General features: G+C 37.3%; 1 protein-coding gene across 1 annotated transcript in view; it reads right to left on the reverse strand.

Moving 5' to 3' along the window:
- Nucleotides 1–2523: 2523 nt before the first annotated feature.
- Nucleotides 2524–20653, reverse strand: part of sobpa (sine oculis binding protein homolog (Drosophila) a) — a 41951-nt gene continuing 23821 nt past the window's right edge. The window contains exons 7-8 of the mRNA XM_073835285.1: nucleotides 9984–10067; nucleotides 2524–4557 (exon numbers count right to left, since the gene is read on the reverse strand). Of these exons, the coding sequence (XP_073691386.1) occupies nucleotides 2524–4557; nucleotides 9984–10067 (2118 nt within the window). The remainder of the gene's footprint in view (nucleotides 4558–9983; nucleotides 10068–20653) is intronic.

The raw sequence follows: 20653 nt of genomic DNA on the forward strand, positions 1-20653 counted from the left end.
CACCTCTCCCTCAGAAAGGAGAGAAAGGAAAGAGTTTAAGAAAGAGTACAGAGTGTTTTGCTGGTGTTGCAGATACTGATATACGGAAGTGAGGGGGAGAGCGAGAGAAAGATTTGAGAGGAGAGAGCATTCAGAGTTTTCTGTCCATCGTTTAGAGCAGCTCTGCATCTGTATTAGTCTTTTTGAATCAGAAGCATCAGACTCCAAATGCACAGATTAAACTGAGCTTCTTTGAATGCGCACACAAAGCGAAAACTGGTCCATCCATCTGTGGCAGGATTTGACTGGCCCTGTTCCAAATTATAGTTATTCATGAGCACATCTGATTGGCAGCCTGGCAGACCCATTGTGTTTGGCTGAAGCTCCGCCTTCTTGGAAATCTGTATATGTACACTTTAATGCCGCCTCCAACCAGCAGGGGGGAAAGTAGTCTTCTCAACAAGCTGTGGATGGAGGGGTCGAATGGAATATCTCTTTCATCAACAAGTAGACTGAGAACAGACTACGCCTGAAGACGTCGCAGTTGAAGGTCAAACATCACGTCAGATCTACTTCCCAGATTAACACTTTGTGTCAGTCTTTGTTTAGCCGAAAGGGGTGGAGACGGAGCAGACTGCTGCCCAATCCAGATGATCTGTGTGCATTTTATGTCACAACGTGTTTGTGTGGGTTTAGAAAAGTGGAGAAAACAAGGTTGACGTCTTGATTGGCTGGATTGTGGATGAAATCTGTGGACAGCTGATGGTCTCTGCTGCAGTGCAGTCCTCTTTATCCCTTTGGTGAGATGTTGACTTCTATAAGAGAGAGGTGGGAAAAATAAAAGAGGAGTAATGAGTAAATTATTGCATACAGCCTTGTTGGTCTTTTTGATCAGTTTGAATGATTCATGAGACTAAAACATCAATTCAGGAATAATTAAAGAGTTATAAGAGTATTAAAAGGATAGTTCACCCTAAAGTCAAAGGTTTTGTTATCATTTACTCACCCTCATGTCATTCCAAACCTCTCTATGTGAAATAAACAAAGGAGAATTTTTAAAAAATATTCTGGCAAATCAATGAGGACTTGATGACAAAATGATATGTGTTTTTTAGTCAGCAGTAAAGACATTTGTAGATTTATATTTCAAATAAATACTGTTCTTCTGAACTTTCTATTCATCAAATTACCCTGAAAAAATGTATCGCGGGTTCCACAAAAATATTAAGCACCACATCTGTTTTCAACATTGCTAATAATAGAAAGTTTCTAGAGCACCAAAAAAGCATATTTCTGAATGATCATAATGAATTCTGAAAATAAAGTCTGTAATATAATATGTAATATAATAATATTATAATATTTCACAATATTACTGCATTTTCGATCAAATATGTGACCCTGGGCCACAAAACCACTTAAGTAGCATGGGTCAAAATGATCTATTTTTCTTTTATGCAAAAAATCATTAGGATATTAGGTAAAGATCATGTTCCATGAAGATATTTTGTAAATTTCCTACCGTAAATATAGCAAAACTTAATTTGATTAGTAATATGCATTGCTAAGAACTTAATTTGAACCACTTTTAAAGGTGATTTTCTCAATATTTTGCTTTTTTTGCACCCTCAGATTTAATATTTTCAAATAGTTGTATCTCGGCCAAATATTGTCTTGTCCTAACAAGTCATCCATCAGTGGAAAGCTTATTTATTCAGATTTCAGAAAATGAAATTAAACTTATGACTGGTTTTGTGGTCCATTGTCACATATTTTAAATGCAACATTGGTGAGCATCATTCAAATACATATTTTAAACAAAAATGTTAACGTTATACATTAGAATAGTAGTATATGTATATTAGTGAGCTATATAGAAGTATATGAACTTTTATGATACTTTTATAGTGCTTTTCCTTCCTTTTGAAGTTAGAAAGCACTAGTTCAACATTTAATTGTATAGAAAAGAGAGACAAAGCACTCATTCATGTTTCACAGAATAAAGGAAGCCTGGAAGGTTTGGTGCAACCTGGGGGTGTGTAAATGAAAATAATTTTTATTTTTGTGAGAACTATTTCTTTAATACAAATGTGCAACTAAGCACAGAAAATGTACAGCATTTATAGTGCTTAATGCAATCTTAAGGCCTTTTCACACCAAGGATGATAACTATAAAGTTAACAACAAAAATATAGTTCTACAAATCATTCTCAATATTGAAGAATAGCAGATCCACACCACAGCTGTAATGTTGAAGGCACAGAGAAACAATATCTTTGGAATCAATTTCAGAACATTTTTTCTGGCTAATTGAGGATAAAAACGTTGGCAGCCAATAAGAATTAATCCTGTTATAATGAGCTCAAGAATTTAAAGTGGCCGACGAGTATGAGCTTAGAATAAACATACAATATTGTCTGCTGGTTTAGACACTAATATAGTTATCGTTCTTGGTGTGAACAGGCATTTAGAGTGAAGGCAGACATACAGTAAATCTTAAGACTAAGAAAGCTGACAAAATCTGATTCTCACCTGTCCTCTATTTCACTTGTTCTGATTGCGGATACGCAGACACCTTCTCTTCAGCGGAGGCTCCATTTCCATTGGAACAGTTCCTGTTAATGGGGCTGTCAAGCCACAGGGCAAAATGGCAGCGGTTTTGTCAGCAGGTTTGGGCACGGGCTGAATGACACAGCCAGGTTTGGGCATTAGGGGCAGAGCGTAGGCATGGTCCTCACCAGATGGGGCATCTTCAGGGCTCTGAGGTTTGTCCTCCCCTGTTACTGCGGTAATGGCAGACTGGTCATTTGAACTTCTCTTACCTGCTGAGTCCCTTTCTGTTGCCAAGCAGCTGTTCTCTTTCAGGTCCTCTCCTTCTAGATCGGCCCCCGCAGGCTCGGCAGTCCTGCGACAGGGGTCCACTAGAGGGCGCTGCTCTAGTGGAGGTGTTCTGATCGAACTCTCTGCTGGAGGCACATTACAGCTCCCATTAACAATCACATTGCAGGGTGTAGCAGAGCCAGGCTCAGTTTTAGCTGTGGTGGTGTTGCTAGAAACAGTGGAGGCGCTGCATGTGATTGGCTGGGAAAGTGGCGGCGTGCCGCTGCAGTAGGACGGGTCGGCACAAGGCAGAGCCACACCAGCCAATGGGCTTCCAGCATTACTGTCTCTATGGTTATCTTCTATTGTACTTGTGCTAGTACCGGGCGACCCATTCACCTCAGGTTCACTCAAAACTGCAGGTGGCGGGCTTAACCCGGGTTCTGCTTTTACCTGCACACAGGTTACAGCCCTCTGGATAACTAGCTGTTGTCGGGAGCGACGACTGGTTGTTAAATCAATAACTCCATCTGCTGGTGTGTCTTTGTGGGAGTGTCCAGAGCTTCCGTTACCAGAGTTTTCTGTTTTAACCATCAGCTCTGCCACGTTTGTCCTGCCCTGCTCTGTTGGTTTGGAAAATCCTGGCGAAAGTGTATCTGAGGTGGGAGGGGCTTGCTGAAAGTCCCTCCCCTCCCCTCTGGAGGTGCTTTGAGAAAACGGTGGCGGTGCTTTTGAATCACTCTGCTCCCTTGCAACATTTGGAAGCATTCCATCATTTCCTGGACGGTCACCAGAAGCTTGCGGACTGAATGGTATGGGCACTGGAATAGGTATGGGGACTGGTAATGGCACAATCACTGGATAGGGCACTAATAATGTTGGTGGTGGCACTAAGGGGGCCAGAGAAGGTATGCCAATATTCATAATGGGTGGAACTGGGATATGTCCAGCTGGCATCATGTTAACTGGGGGGAAAGGCAAGCCTGGCATGTGGCCACCGGGATGAGGAGGCATCATACCCGGAGGGTTCCCAGAAAGGGTCGGGGTGGAGGATGGGTGTATGTGGGGGGATAGGAGCGGGCGGTGCATGGGGCTTGATGGAGGACCCAAAGTCCGAGGAGGTGGTGGTGGCCCAATGCCAGGAATCATGGGATTGGAATGAGGGCTGCCTGGGGGACGTAGGAACGGAGGGCGAATCTGGTGCATCATCTGGTGCTCCATAAAGAGAGGGAGGGGAACTGGGCCACGGGGTGTCATGACCATCGGCGGGCTGCCGGGTGGCACACCCAGAGCTGGATGTAAACCTGCGATAGGTGGTGGATGAGGTGGTAACGCGGAGCTTTCGTGTGGCCGTGGTGTAGGGATTTTCGTAGATGATGATGACGAGGATGATGAAGACGATGAGGAACACACAGTTCCGGTTTCAGATGGTGACCCCGAGGTGGATCCAGAAGGTCCGGCTACAGTAGTGGGACCCCCTGGTGAAGGTGCCTTGCGACTGCGGAGCTCGCTTAGAGGCGCACTCCAGGACTCAGGTGTAAGGAGCTGTACACCCGCCACGCTCTCTGATTTCGTATCACTCGTAGGGAGTGGAGGGTTACACAACCCTCCTGGTAGTGCGGCCTGAGTCTCTTTATAGAATATGTCCATTTTATACTGGTTTAGACACTTTGCACTGCAGAACTGGAGCCGTCGTTCACCCGCTCCGAAATCCAGGTATTCCTTAGTGTGGCGGATGTGTTTGCACCAATCGCAGACCTGTAACATGAACAATCGCAAAGTGAACAACATAAACTAGAGATTTAAAGGGATAGTTTACTCAAAAATTAATATTCTGTCATTAATTACGGGTTTGGAAAGACATGAGGGTGAGTAATTAATGTCAGAATTTTTTTTTGGGGGGGGGGGGGGTGAACTCTCCCTTTAATTCTTCACAATGTCTATATCAAGGCATACAAATTCTAATCCAAACACACTCCCTGGACTAAGACGTCATTAAAGGAGTATGGCTGTCCTTCTCTAGGACTTACAGCCTGATGACACACAGTGTGTGAAGATTATGTGTGTGTTGTGTAAAGTGTCAGATCTATGTAAGATTAGGGTTTTAGGGAATTACAGAATTGGCAAAAAATATAACAATCCAAGTGTAAAGAAAAACGTGGTTTATGTCATGAAATATTAAAATCAAATCGAGCTCTTAGATGATCATCTTTCTCAGAAATAATAGTGTATAATGAAAATACAATAGTATAATATAAAAATATATTTTAAAAATGTATAAAGCAATTAAACATTTAAAATAAATAAATGTTCCATACAAATAATGTAACAAAATAATAAATCTAATAATGCTAAAAGGGGTGTTTATAGCGTGTTTCTCTGATTATTGTTCTCTAACTCATCCTAACACATTGGTTTTCCGTATTTTTGACACATACATCCTCACACACAGACACACTCATTACAAGATGTCAGGAGTCAGCTGCCCAAGGCAAGCTGCAGGGTCAAACTCTGACAGCCACGACTAAAAGGTTTTCCCTTCAAGGGGCAATTATGCATGTGGTTTGTGAGTGTGTATGCAGGTGACACTAACTGAGAAAGACAGTGACAACAGACTGAGATAGACAGGAACGAGGGGCTTATATCTGTGAGACAGAAAATGTGGTTTATGTGTGCATGTAAGAGTAAGACAGCATAGGGGGAACTCTGGGTAATTAAGGACATGATGTGTACTGCTAACACAAAGAATAATTTAACAGGGGAGGTAGACAGGCCAAACCATAGAAAGTTGAATATTGACATAACTATCCTATAAAAAAGAAATACTACTAAATGATTGAACACTGCCTCTGTCTTGCTCTTTTTCTCTGACACTTTTTCTGCCAAGATAGTTTTGTCTGTCCAACCACTCAACAAAACTGTCTTGGCTGATAGGGCTGTCACTCTACAGAGAGGAGGTCAGTCAAAATAGTTGAGTGCAGAAAATTTGCCTCAGGCCTGGCGAGTAGAATACATAGAAAGAGATTTGCAAACATTGGCTTGTCATAAAGACAGACAGGTAGACAAAGACAGACCTGGCAACACAAGTAACTGCACACAGAAGGGGGAATTCACAAAGAAAGAATTCCGTTGTTTATTTGCATGCACGGTTTTAGTTGTTTTAGCTCCCAGTTCGCTAACAGATTTATGCAAATTCAATAATAGTCCAAACACAGCCAAATATTTGTGAAATTCTCCATTTTGTGAATCACTCGTTGAGTGCTAGCTTGTGGTATAATAATTATTTTTTGTATCTATAATAAGCCAAATTAACATAGAAAGGAGGCACGCTTCACGCTAAAATACTGTTTTACACTTTTACACACCTTAATCTACACACAAGCTGAACACAATGGAAATCCAATAGCTACAAAGCCCAATACGTGCTTCTGTTGATATGTGTTGTGTCCAAAAGTGTGTACTGTTTACTAATGCATTGGCAATTTAAAACTTTGATTATAATGCCAATACTGCTTTTGAATCTGAATCTGAATATGATTTGCCTCAGGCCTGCCTGAGCAGACTGCAGAGACAGAGATTTCTCTTAAGACTAGTGAATTGACTGCCAAAGCCAGAATCCCACTGAAGATAATGAAGGCATTTATCATATGCCACTACTGTCAATGATGGACATTCATCACACGGATAAAGAGAGAGAGAGAGAGAAGCTGGCTAGAAATAGACACACTTGCATACATATTCACACAGCAAGGTAACACAAGTCTACTTCCAAGACCTAAAGTATTTTCTTAACCAGTTCACCCAAAAATGAAAATTCTGTCATTAATTACTCACCCTAATGTTGTTCCAAACTCATGCATAGACAGCAACACAGCTGACATGTTCAAGGCCCAGAAAGGTAGTAAGGACATCATTAAAACAGTTCATGTGACATCAGTGGTTCAACTGTAATGTTATGAAGCTATGAGAATTTTTTTGTGAAAACAAAAACAAAAATAACGACTTTATTCAATTACTTCTTCTGTTCCCTGTCAGTCTCGGATTTCATTAAAAATATCTTAATTTGCGTTCTGAATATGAACGAAGGTCATACAGTTTTAGAACCACATGAGGGTGAGTAATTAATGACAGAATTTTCATTATCTCTTTAAAAAACCTACACATCTTACATTAGGTAACTGCATAAAATAAGACTTCTTTTTAAAGAATATAATTTATATATATATATATATATATATATATATATATATAATTTACAGTTGAAGTCAAAAGTTTAGAATCTGCTAAATGTTAATTATTTTACCAAAATAAGAGGGATACAAAATGCGTTTTTTTTTTTTTAAATTTAGTACTGACCTGAAAAAGGTATTTCACATAAAAGACGTTTACATATAGTCCACAGGAGAAAATAATACTTAAATTTATAAAAACATTTTCATATTTGATTCTTAGTACTGTGTTGTTAACTGAATGATCCACAGCTGTTTGTTTACATACACAGGTGTATGTAAACTTTTGAACAGGGTATTTTCTTTTGTGGACTATATGTAAACATATTTTATGTTTAATATTTTATTCAGGTCAGTACTAAATAATAAAAAAAAAAACATGCATTTTGTATGATCCCTCTTATTTTGGTAAAATAACTTTTGCAGATTCTGCAAGGTGTATGTAAACTTTTGACTTAAACTGTATATATGTCTTTTTATATTACTTTTGCTTCTTTAAGGATGTTTAGATCATTTTACTGTAAAATACTGATTAATAAATGCATTTTTAGTATAAGAATCCATTTAGAACAAATCAAAAGAGTTGAATATGATTCATTAGGGATGTACATCTGATTTTGAATCAGTCATCTAATCTTTAGCACATTACTTCAATTGGTTTGATATGAAAGAAGCTGGCTGCCGCAGAATGATGTGGAGGAAAATACGGCTGACAGACAGCACTCATTCATGAAATCAATGTGATTTTCTAATGAAGCCTCCGCTCTGTTTCAAATGCGGGAGCTCTGACCATGCCAGTTAACATGCACAAACCAGCTCGAGGCGTGCCTGGATATTCTCAATTATAAATGATTTTCATATTTCCTGAGTTTAAAAAGCGAGACAGATGGAGACCACTTAACGAGTCATGGCGCTCTAAGAGAAATTTTACTGCACATTACCCTAATGGACTTCTTTTCTCTCTCGGTCGCTCTCTCTCTTTCTCAATCCACTGTCTCTCTCTTTCTCTTAATCTTTCACTCACTCTTATTTTGCTTCGCTCTCTCTCTCTCTAACATGGTTGAGAGGTAATTACTGTCATTTACTTCTGCTGTGGCCGTTAAGCCGATGTCCGTGACCATGCTGCGAGTAGCTGTACGTTCCTTTACTGTAATTACCTGCTAACGTACGGCTGCCAACTCAACGTTAGAGAGGAAGTTTCTGTGCTAATGCTTTTCTTTTCCCATCACACACACCCTCTGACCCCAGAATGTGTCTGTTCTCGACCAGCCATATGCTGATTTCATACACGCGCACACACCTACTCACACATGCACATACCCCACTTGTCCATTCATGTGGAAAACAGTAACATTCAATGCAGAATGACAATGTTTAAACAAAAACATGAAATATGAAATGCCAGAAAGACATAACAAACTGTTTCTACAGCTAATAAAGCAGATAAGCAGAACATCTCATGATCTAGTCTTTAGTTAACAGTGCAGGTGTGTGATTTGACCAGTCTTGTATCAAGTGCCAAGTCTTTAAGAATTTAGGGAGGAATTTATGGGTGATATTTCACCCCAAAATAAAACAACCAAAATAAGAAGGCTCATCATTGTAAAAAATTGACAATGATTAGGTTTTTATTAATAGTAATACATTTCATAAAACTTGTTATGTAAAACTTGTACTATGTTATATATATGCAGTTGAAGTCAAAAGTTTACATACACCTTGCATTTTATCAAAATAAGACGGATCATACAAAATGCATGTTATTTTTTTATTTAGTACTGACCTGAGGTGGATAGAATATGTTTACATATAGTCCACAAGATACTGTGTTGTTACCTGAATGATCTACAAATTCTGTGGTTTTTCAGCATTTTTGTGTATTTGAACTCTTTCCAACAATGACTCTATGATTTTGAGATCCATCTTTTCACACTGAGGACACATCACCCAACTATTACAGATGATTTAAATGCTCACTGATGTTCCAGAAGGAAAAACGATCTAGTAGGATCCAAGGGTGTAAACTTTTGAACAAAATGAAAATGTGTACATTTTTTCGTATTTTGCCTGAATATCTTTTTTTTTTTTTTTCGATTCTGTATTGCCCTTCGGGAGCTACAAAAGATACTTTTCCGAGAAGACAAAATAAATGAAATTTACCCAGATTTTCACCCCCAGCTCTTAATGCATTGTTTCCTTCTGAAGCATCAGTGAGCCTTTAAACCTTCTGCAATAGTCCATAAATTTACCTCTATGTGAAACGATGGATCTTATAAACATACAGTCATTGATGGAAATGGTTCAAAATGCATGGAAATGCTGAAAAATCACAGAATTTGTGGGACCTGAAGGGTTTTTGTAAAGAACAGCAGGCAGTTTAACTATTCAGGACAAACAAGGGACTCATAAACAACTATACAAAAAAACACAGCTGTGGTTCATTCAGATAACAACACAGTATCAAGAATCAAGTGTATGTAAACTTTAGAATGGGGTCATTTTTATAAATTTAACTATTATATTCTCTTGTGGACTATATGTAAATTTCTTTTATGTGAAATATCTTATTCAAGGTCAGTACTAAATAAAAAAATAACATGCATTTTGTATGATCCCTCTTATTTTAGTAAAGTGATTAACATTTAGCAGATTCTGCAAGGTGTATGTAAACTTTTGACTTTAACTGTAGGTACAACATCAACTAATTTGTGATATTAGATATTTTAGGCTTTTGTTTAGACATAAATCTTAAAAATAATGTAAAATTTTCATACTGTAATGGTATATATGGTATATCAAAACCTATTTTAGAACATACAAGACAGAATTAAGACTTAAGACTTTAAGACATGGTCACAATCACACAGTCTTTCTAAAATCTAAATCATCTTAATCAATATGCATATGCTGTTTCTACATCTCTAATTTTGGGGTGTTAAATGGTTTATATCTTACAAGCACATCGCTGTTTGTCTTGAGGACAAGTCTGGGCGTGTCTTTGGACAAGCTGTGGTGCGGAACGCCCTCCTCCTCTCTGGCCTAAAGGAAAAACATAATGTCCCTTTTTATGCATGGCCAAAACTGAAAATAAACACACACATAACAGATGTAGAAAAGAAAGAAGGAATGATGTGAATGAGGAAATAAAGTAAGAGAATAAAAAAACATCATGCGCTGACCTGAATAGACACATAGAGAGAAAAGAGACATTCTGTGAGTGTGAGTCTGTCTATGTTGAAATTCTGTAATCCAAGGTTATATATTAGTATGGTAGACTGAAACAAGAACAGTTCTCAATTATATTCGATTCTTTGAAAAATACCTCTCAATTAAAAACTGAAAAAAATAATTCAGAAATATTCTAGAAAATCAAGGGAAGAAAACGGTGCTAAAACCCTCACAGACAAAAAATAAGCTACACTAAAATAAACGAAAAACAAAAAAGAAAATGTTTGTGTATCCTTCATATTTTCAATAGTTTATTCTGTCTCTGAGCTGTCTTGAGTATCTGAATGCCACTGCTGACAAACACCTCACTCACAAAAAACACTGAAGAGCATCAGTTTGCGCACACACACACACACACACACACACACACACACTTGTGCCATCTTCTGTCTTTATTTTGTGTAGTGTCTGTGACCCCTCTGGACTTGAGCCAGCTCATTTACATATAGCACTAATGAGGCTGCATACTCTCTAACACACACACAAATGGCATATCCGCAGTCTTAATGACTTGAGGCATGACGGTGCTCTAAGAAATAACCACACACGCCATTCATTTACACTGTGAAGCCTCTTTCATACACACAATCACATAGACGAAGCCACATGCAGACACAAAACTCAGTGAATCTGATGGCTTATTAAGTAACCAAAAACTGCAGAGCTGGATAGCATGTGTATGTGAAGACAACTCTGTGCCTCCGTATTGTAAAACATGCCCCAAATTGCTGCAGTGTGTGTGTGTGTGTGTGTGTGTGTGTGTGTGTGTGTGTGTGTGTGTGTGTGTGTGTGTGTGTGTGCGCGTGTGTGTGTGTGTTTGTGTTTGTGTTTGTTGTGCCACCTGGGCTTCAGCATTTCAACCACATTTCTGCCAGCCACCATCTGGGCATCACGCAACCCAGCCCAGGTGTGTGCATGTGTGTGTACCTTTTGCACATTGCCAGGTAAAATGTACTTCTCCAAGGACATAGATGGGAACACATATGAGGCACATTCTGGAACACACACACACACACACACACACACACAGACTCACATCTATCTATCTATCTGGGGAAAGTATTACAAAATATAACATTGAAAAAAGTGTAGAAATCACTAATTTTTCTTAAAAATCATTGTCCAACAGTGACACCAGTAGGTAAAGTTACAGGGAGAGTCCACTTCTCTCTCAGCGCCCCTGAGCCCATTGAGTTTTAGCAGACTCCCTAAAGCTTGCAGGGGGTTTGGTGGGGGGTAATTGCAAATGAATAGGGGAAAGTCACATTAGAGGAGGCAATCGTGATATGATTGGATATGATTGGTTGTGTTCAACTGTGATTGGTTCATGCAATAAATCCCGCCTCCTGTGTTTGTACACATTCACAGATCAGTCTGAATGAACAATACAGTGGCTTTAATGGCAAGACTAATTTAAAAAAGTAAGTGACACACTTAGTTATAGCCACTTTGTTACGTCAAAATAAGACTAAAAATGGGATGAAAACATGATCTGTGAGAGTTTTTAGTGAGTGAGTAATCAGCTTAGTGAGTAATCCATTTCTTATGATGACTGATAGTATAATATAAAAAAATGTTAAAAGTTAACTATTAAAAAGAATAGCTGAACATAAGGTCACAAATAAAATGCATTGTTTAAATTGTTACTGCCTTGAATTATCTTGCCTCTAAAGGCCAAGACCATAAAGAGACATCAGAAAATGAATCTATTGCTATTTTCCATTTTATTGAGACTCAAATAATTCAATTCAATTCAATTTTTTTTTTTTTCTCAAAACTTGACTCTTATTTTTGAACAAATGGTTGTAGTTCCTGAACGTTTTGGAATACAGACCTTTTTTTTTTTTTTTTTTACAGATTTTTTTTTTAAAAAGCAGAAAAAGTTATAGAAGTTTAAGTTTACAGTAAAGATAATGTAATATACAATATTTTATCAAATATGTTAAAATATGTCTAACCAAGTTATGTTCCAAGTTTGAAGTTGATATTATAAAAAATTGTGGTTCCTGTGAGATTTTGTTTGGGTACTTTACCACGGTTTTCTTTCAAAATATCACTTCTATTACACAACAGTCACCAAATATGGAACCTTGACTGTCAGATCTTTCCAACGATATGTGTTTTGTCAAAATTTCAAAAAGATTTCATTTTCTAAAACACAAGACACTAAATCTCTGAGTCTATATATATATATATATGTATCTTGAATTATACCCTTAAACATGCAACTTATCCCCTGAGATACAAACATTTAGAGACAGATTACAAAAATGTAAGCATTTAATTCATAACATTTCTATGTTTGTATTCCCCAAGATATGTCGCCAATTAAAGGGTTAAAACACTAACTTGATGCTATACATATTTGGCTTTAATAAATAGAATGTTGATAACATTGTTAATGTGTTAAAATGGAATTGTTTTTTCCTTATTTTTCTTCTTTTCTTATCTGCTGAAAAAAAAGTTTTAATTTGTTAAAAAATTGAGAGAGCTCAAGAATCATTTTGGAAGCAGATTTCACTAAATTAACCAAAATCAAATTAATTAGTAAAGCGCCTAAAGATCCATTTACAGCATATATAAAAGGAAGAGGTTTTGTTTTAATGTCATTGGGGATAAAGCAGTCCATTTGTTAGTTGAAATTAACTCATTAACTCTATATAAGCATTTTTCCACTGCTTTGACATGTCGCCCTGGGTGCGTCCGCTAATATGCGAATGGCTTAGTCTGTGTGTGTGTGAGACAGTGATTTGAAAGTGTGTATGTTTGTTCTCCTGGCTAGAAGCTATGAAATAATCACCCTGCACCGTGAGTCACAACGCCATGGCAACAAGACCTGAGGAAGCAGAGGCCCAATGGCTTCAACACTTGCACACACACACACACACACACACACAAAAGAGTTTGTTTCAGAGATAGAGACATTGTACTCCAACGTATCAAATAGAAATGAATAAATAAGTCGCATGTTTGTACGTCCTGCAGTAACTAAGTTACTGGTTATAGATGTACTGTATGCACGTTCTCATTTGTTACGAGTATATTAACGAGGTGTGTGTATATAAATCAACATCCCCGTTTACCGGCTGATAATTTACGCTCCGTCAGATTTTAACACTGTAATCAAATTTAACATTTAGGAGAGTTACAATTTCTCCTGACGCACACATACACAGGCACACAGTACAGGAGGAAGGCACTGGCAGAATGAAGCATGAATGAACCATTAGATGAAGAAATGAATGGAAAAACTAGAGAAAAGGATGTTGTGGATTTAGAAGTAATGAACTGGTTAAGATCCAACACACATTTCCAATGACTTGGTATTTTCTGTCCTCTAAAATTAAACAGCTAACCCTCACACAAAGACATTATTTAATATGTGTAGTCAGTTGCTTTCCACTCAGACCAGTGACTGTTCCCACAGTGTAGGTGATCTCAGGCTTTACTATGATTCTTCAGCTTGTACTATCTTTCTGTCTTTCATATTCCCAATGTTTTGTTCTCTCTTCATCTGAGCTGAACATCACTCTGCTGACTCACACCAACATACTGAAGAACATTCACACAAATACACACACACACACACACACACACACACATGTTGGGTTTACATGTTTTATGGGGACATTCCATAGGCGTAATGGTTTTTATACTGTACAAACCGTACTTTCTATCGCCCTACACCTACCCTACACCTAAACTTAGCCCTCACAGGAGATTGTGCACACTTTTACTTCCTCAAAAAAACTCATTGTGCATAATTTATAAGCCTGTTTCCTCATGGGGACCTGAGAAATGTCCCCACAAGGTCAAAATTTACTGGTATTCCTATCCTTGTGGGGACATTTGGTCCCCACAACGTGATGAATACCAGGCACACACATACACACACACACACACACACAGCATATGGCCATTCAGTCTACACTCATCTTTTCTCTTGCACTTATTGGCAGAGCTGCATTTAATTCTGTTTCATTCTGTTTTTATGGCATGAAGCATAAACTGGCCTGACTGTCTGTCTGTGTGTCCATCTTGGCTGTTTAAAAAGGATTGCTTTGCCCAGGTATTCAAGACTGAAGTTCATTTGTAAACATTTTCTTCAATGTGTCTTTTCTCTCACTTTCACGCAAACATTTTTATTGAATTCATTTTGACAATTCTTAGGACACTGGTCATTTCTACAGCAACGATAACACCATGTATTGTGATATACCATGTTACTTAATGATTACATTTTTATTTACTTAAGCAATAAGCAACTCGAGGCCGTGCTGCGATTTTACTATGAGTAAAGATTTCCTATTGTTTTTATAAAATAAAGGCTATAGCAATATGATAAAAGAATAAATGCATCACTTATAATATTCAGAAAAATGTATCTATTGTTTGTTTATCATTTACAATACATGCTTATTTATATTTATATTATACAACCTACACATAGGTGGTGACTAAAATAAAAAATGAGCTGGTGTAAAAGTCAGTTCAGATCGCTTATTTGCATACCGACGTGGTACGTGTAAAACACTCACTATGTGCAATTACTTTTGCGATATTGTCGTTAAAAAACTATTCTATTAACCGATGTAATGCGACTAAAACGTAATTTTTTCCTCTTGTGGTAAGTTATGACGACCAATGTTGGTAGGTTTATGTATTTTGTAGCCACCACACTAGTCATTATTTTTAATCGAAGGAGATGTAGACGTGTATCTTTAGCAAAGCAGCATGGAGAGACGCTTCTTATATGCGATACTGGTATAAACACAAGCATTGACTAGAGTGTCCGGGATCAGCTCTGGTGGCCATGTTGGAGCCATAATGCACTGCAGATTGTGTGACTTTTACATATGCAAGTGAGCTATAAATGCGAAAAAAAAACTATTTCCATTTCAGTTTTGCGAAATATTCCTTTTTAGAATTGCTTAAAAAACCACCTCATGTAAGCGTAAAAAACTTTTTTTAGGGATGCACCGATCCGAATCGGCCGATCATGCTTGCGCGTTTTGTCAGTAAAGCCGGTTCTGTAATCAGCGGTAAATGCCATCAGGTGCGTGATTTCACGTTGAGCCGTATATACTACACACAGCCGTTGTTTACCGACGAGCTGCGCAAATCCATGTTCATTATCAGTGTGAATGTGCGCAGCTCGTCAGTGAACAACGGCTGTGTGTAGTATATACGGCTCAACGTGAAATCACGCACCTGATGGCATTTACCGCTGATTACAGAACCGGCTTTACTGACAAAACGCGCAAATGATCGGCCGATTCGGATCGGTGCATCCCTACCTTTTTTGCAATATATTGGGTTTTTGGGTAATTTACATGTTTCCATTTTGCGTATTTTCTTAATCGCAATTTCAGTTTGCGCAATTCGAAGAGTAATGGAAATGACGTGCTTCAGTAGGCAGCGCTAAAGCCGGTATTGCATTTGCCAGAAATTCGGCAAAATAAAAGCTTGCTGATTTTAGGTTTGAAAATGTTAAAAATTCATATTAACCCCTAAATGCATACTTCGGGTCTTTAGCGAACCGAGACGTCATTTATCACCCTCTCCCTCCTTCATTTTCATGAGTATTCCTCAATCTATTCATTATAAACAATATAAAAGAAAAAAAAGAATATTTGTTTTCAGATTTTTTTTTTTTTTGTAAAAAGTGTATAGGGTTGCTAGAGACCTGAGGTGTGTAATAGTGTAAGTATATTTTTTGTGCACAAAAATATGTAAATATCTTATGACTTAATACGTGTAATTCACCTTTATTCCTTTGATGGACAATAATCACGTGATGTTTCACTCATAATTATCGCAGGCATAAAACAAAAGAATATCATCAGCAAAAATTGAACTGGTTTGAATGGCTTTGAATGTCACTGTTATTTGGTAATGGATGTGGTAAATAAACTGCCAGCTATCAAAATATTGACTTTGAAGTCACTGAAAATGTTAGTTTTGGGAATATGGTTTAGAATATAAGCCAGATGCTGAATGTACTATGGAAGTGTGCTCTGAGGATGACGGCAATGATAAAAATCATCTGCTCAAATTGAACCCTTCCAAGTTTTAAAAGGTAACAAAATATGCTTTATTTTATTCTTCTGTAATTGTTCTTAAAATATCAAGATAGATTTTTGCTATTGCAGAAGTTAATAATCCTTTGGTGCTGGATATATAGGTCCGGGTCGCTAAAGACCAGAATATGTAATAATGATTGGCGAAACATTAATGCATTTAGGGGTTAAAATAAAAAAGTAAGAAAAGAAAAAAATTAAAAATGTAAATATCAGCATTAGATTTTTTTAAGTGTACTAAACATTTTTTTTTATTTAATTCTTTATATTTTTATTTAATCTTGTTTAATTTATTATTTTAAAATACGCTAGTATTATCACACTTTATTATTTTTTTATTATTTAAAAAAATATTAAATAAAGTATAATAACACTATTATTTCTATTATTATTTTTTTTTTTTATATAGTTATATTTAATTAGTCACACTATGTGTAGTGTGAACACCAAACCAAATCTTCAGGTGCTCTCATGAGAACCAGACCCCAAAAAAGTATGTGCACCCCTGAATATATGCTGTCTTTCGAAACTTTCTATTCATTAAAAAAACCTTGGAAAAATCCCTAAAAATATTCAGCAGCAAGTTTTTTTTCAACCACTTTTTTTTTTTTTTTTTTAATTTTTAAACTTTACAGTGCAATTTGTTGTGTAAAGTGTACAGAATTGTACTTTTTGGCAGACATGCCTTATTTGACTTAAATAAGAAATTCAAATCTAGTGTTAAAAGACTTGAACTGTTCATTTTGACAAAAAAAAACCTCATTAGAGAATATCTTTTATAAGAAATCCCTTGCCCAAAAGTGTACATGTGAAAAGAACTTATTTATACTTTACGTCATTGCTTTTTTGATAGTAAAGCCATAGTCTTTGACATGTTCTTTTGATAACTATGTTCTCATGGTGCAATTTGCCACTAAAGGCCTACAACAAACTCTCACTGTAACTGAGTTAGAGCAACCTAAGTTATTTCTACTTATTCAGCCTTGTTCATCACAAATACATTTCAGTCCTATTCACCTCAGTCCAGAACAAATCACCATATATGGGCACACTTCTCTGTATTCCAAATATTCAGTTACTCTAAGGTTTCATGAGGCTAAAAATATCTTGTCAAAATTCATTAGCTCAGCACCTACACACACACACATGCAAATCTAAGGATTTGGACACTGTAAAATGAGCCTACCGTCTGACACAATAAACACAATACAATAACAATACTGTGTGTGTGTGTGTGTGTGTGTGTGTGTGTGTGTGTGTCTGACAGAGGTTTACCACATTTTCTCTGAGGAGGATACTCCTTATTCACACACAAACAAACAAACACACACACACCTTTAATAGGGAGGAATTATAATCACCTGAAGCAGCTGGTGTGAGGATATTTTACTACCCGAGGTGGGCCAGTGGGATGATAGAGATACGTATGTGTGTGTATGCTTTCTCTTTTTCCGTTTTGAGTTTTGCAGATGTAGCAGCTGCAGGTATTTACTGCAGTAACACCAGACCGCAACCAGACCCACCGCCCCACAGCCCCTCCCAGTGTCTTATTTCACACACACACAAACACAATACTGCTTATCTTTGCAGCTGACCTTGTGGTGTACATGACAAAACAGAAAGAGAAAATGTTCATATAATCTCAGAGCGTAATAGAGTTTCCCCCTCCTAATGAATTATAGAAATAAAGGTGGAGTCGCAGTGGTGGCAGAGCGCCAGGAGAATCGTCAAAGGATTGAAGTAAACAGCTCTATGATTGGTGGGATTAAATGAACATGCTCCTGCCAGACGTTCGTTTGGCATTCCACAGACGTGTCTCCTCGGAGAACCAGATACAGCATCCAAACGTCTACAGACGTGCCAAAACGACCTCACAGTTTACACTATAATAATCACAGACTACACTGACCGCATATCAGATGATGTCACTCGGCACACACTGTTCTCTTTATTATACGTGAGGAAATAAATTAGGAAAATGTGGACTCTGAGCGTAATTCTAATAACATTTTTATAATGAAAACATGGACAATGAATATTAGACTGCAGATGCACATTGGTGCCTTACGTGATGTGAACTTCAAATCAATGTTCACACAAATGTCACAAAAACATGTCCAGGCCATATTCCTTCAATGGCTTAATATACAAAGTCAAAAATATTTGCACAAAAAACACTGCACAAATGTATAAAAGAGTGAATCTTTTGAAGCCACATTCCATCCCAAAATCAAAAGAAAAAAAAATACTGTTATATACAGTTGAAGTCAAAAGTTTACATAGACCTTGCAGAATCTGCAAAATGTACATTTTCTTTACCAAAATAACGGGGATCATACAAAATGCATGTTATTTTTATTTAGTACTGACCTGAATAAGACATTTCACATTAAAGACATTTACATACAGTAATTAGGGCTGCCAATCGATTAAAATTTTCAATCGCGATTGATCGCATGGTTGTCATGAGTTAACTCGCGATTAATCACACATTTTTATCTGTTCTAAATGTACCTTAAATTAATACTTTTTAAAGTTTTTAATACTCTAATCCACATTGGCGTGGACAAGTATGGATGCTTTAAGCAAATATATGTTTATTATTAGTGAAACCATACTCGACATAGAAGATGAAGACTAGACATGTTTCAAAGGTCATAGATGTTTTCAAATAACTTGTTCATGTCTATTCGACACATGGAGAAAAAAAAGAACATAGAAATACCAGGTTCCCATTACTTCTCTTTCTTTGCACTGAGCAATTTACTTACACAAGCCTGTTTATATTATTTGCCGGACAGGGCAGCTTACTTCTTCTGAACATGCAAAATGTACATTTATTATTACATTTGTTTGCCTCTCTGTGCCCACATACTGTCATTTGATGCAGCCAAGTTCTCAACAAAACTGTTGCCATTGTTATATTTTAGTGTTTCAGTTATCAGACAACCAAAGTAATATGAAATAATGACTGAAAAAAAATCCTGAATTATGATCATGATTCAATCGCTGAAAAGAATCATTTTACCGGCATCTGGACATAAGTCACTATTCTCTGCATTATTATCCTTGTTTTTAACTTCCTGTTTGAATGCTTTCACGATCCTTGGACTTTTTAGGAGTTAACCCGTTTAAAGTTATGTGATCGCAAAAACATGCTTCTTTTATTTTTTTAAGGTATTGTTTGCGTTATAATGTACTGATTCGAGAGCCAGGTCTCATGAAAATGCGTACTAGTAGCACGATTTTCTGTTTCTATTTGGCGTGCTATTAATAAGCTGAAATTAACTTTGGTGTCCATATGATATACATGTGTTTGACGTGCATATAATACGCCGTTTTCGCTTGCATACTCATACAGTATGTGGATTTACGCATCAACCCCACAGCACCAATCCTAACGTAGACCGACTCCGCTTGCATTCATTCAATATGGCAGAAGTCAATATGGCACGAAAAAGTGCAAGTACGCAAAAGGATAAAATATAGAAGTGCCTGCGCACCGGCCCACTTCAAGCACTGGAAGCAACAGAATATCTGGTTTAACTGAAAGCGTTGCTCCACTGCCGCTCACTGAACAGAGCAGACGCAGATATAAAGAGAGGGAGGTGCGCGCGCATTGAGAGACCTCGCGCTCGTTCGGCAAAACCGGAGAGCCTCAGAAACTATATTAGGTTTGTCCAATTTTGTGTTTATGTATTGTTGCTAGACACTTTTCGCTAGGTTGGCAACACTGTGCATCCATTTCTTTAACTATGGGCTAGGTAATGGGTCAAACAGAAAATGCGCGCTGCATTAATCGCGCTTTAATAAAATTAGTGCCGTTAAAATGAATTTGCGTTAATGCGTAATTAACGCGTTAATTTTGACAGCCCTAATAGTAATAGAAAATACTAGTAACATTTATAAAAAAGTTTACAAGCGCTTGTTTCCTAATACTGTATTGTTGCCTGAATGATCCACAGCTGTGTTTTTTTCTTTAGTGATAGTTGTTCATGAGTCCCTTCTTTGTCCTCAAAAGTTAAACTGCCCACTGTTCTTCAGAAAATCCTCCAGGTCCCACAAATTCTTTGGTTTTTCAGCATTTTTGTGTATTTGAACTCTTTCCAACAATGAATGTGTGAATTTAAGATCCATCTTTCCACACTGAGGACAACTGAGGGACTCATATGCAACTATTACAGAAGGTTCAAACGCTCACCGAAGGGAAGACGATGCAATAAGACCTAGGGGTGAAAACTTTTGAACAGAATGAAGACATTTTCTAATTTTGACAAAATATTATATTTTTTATTTAGAACTGCCCTTTAGAAGCTA

The sequence above is a fragment of the Garra rufa genome, chromosome 2, assembly GCF_049309525.1.
Source record: "Garra rufa chromosome 2, GarRuf1.0, whole genome shotgun sequence".
NCBI lineage: Eukaryota > Metazoa > Chordata > Actinopteri > Cypriniformes > Cyprinidae > Garra > Garra rufa.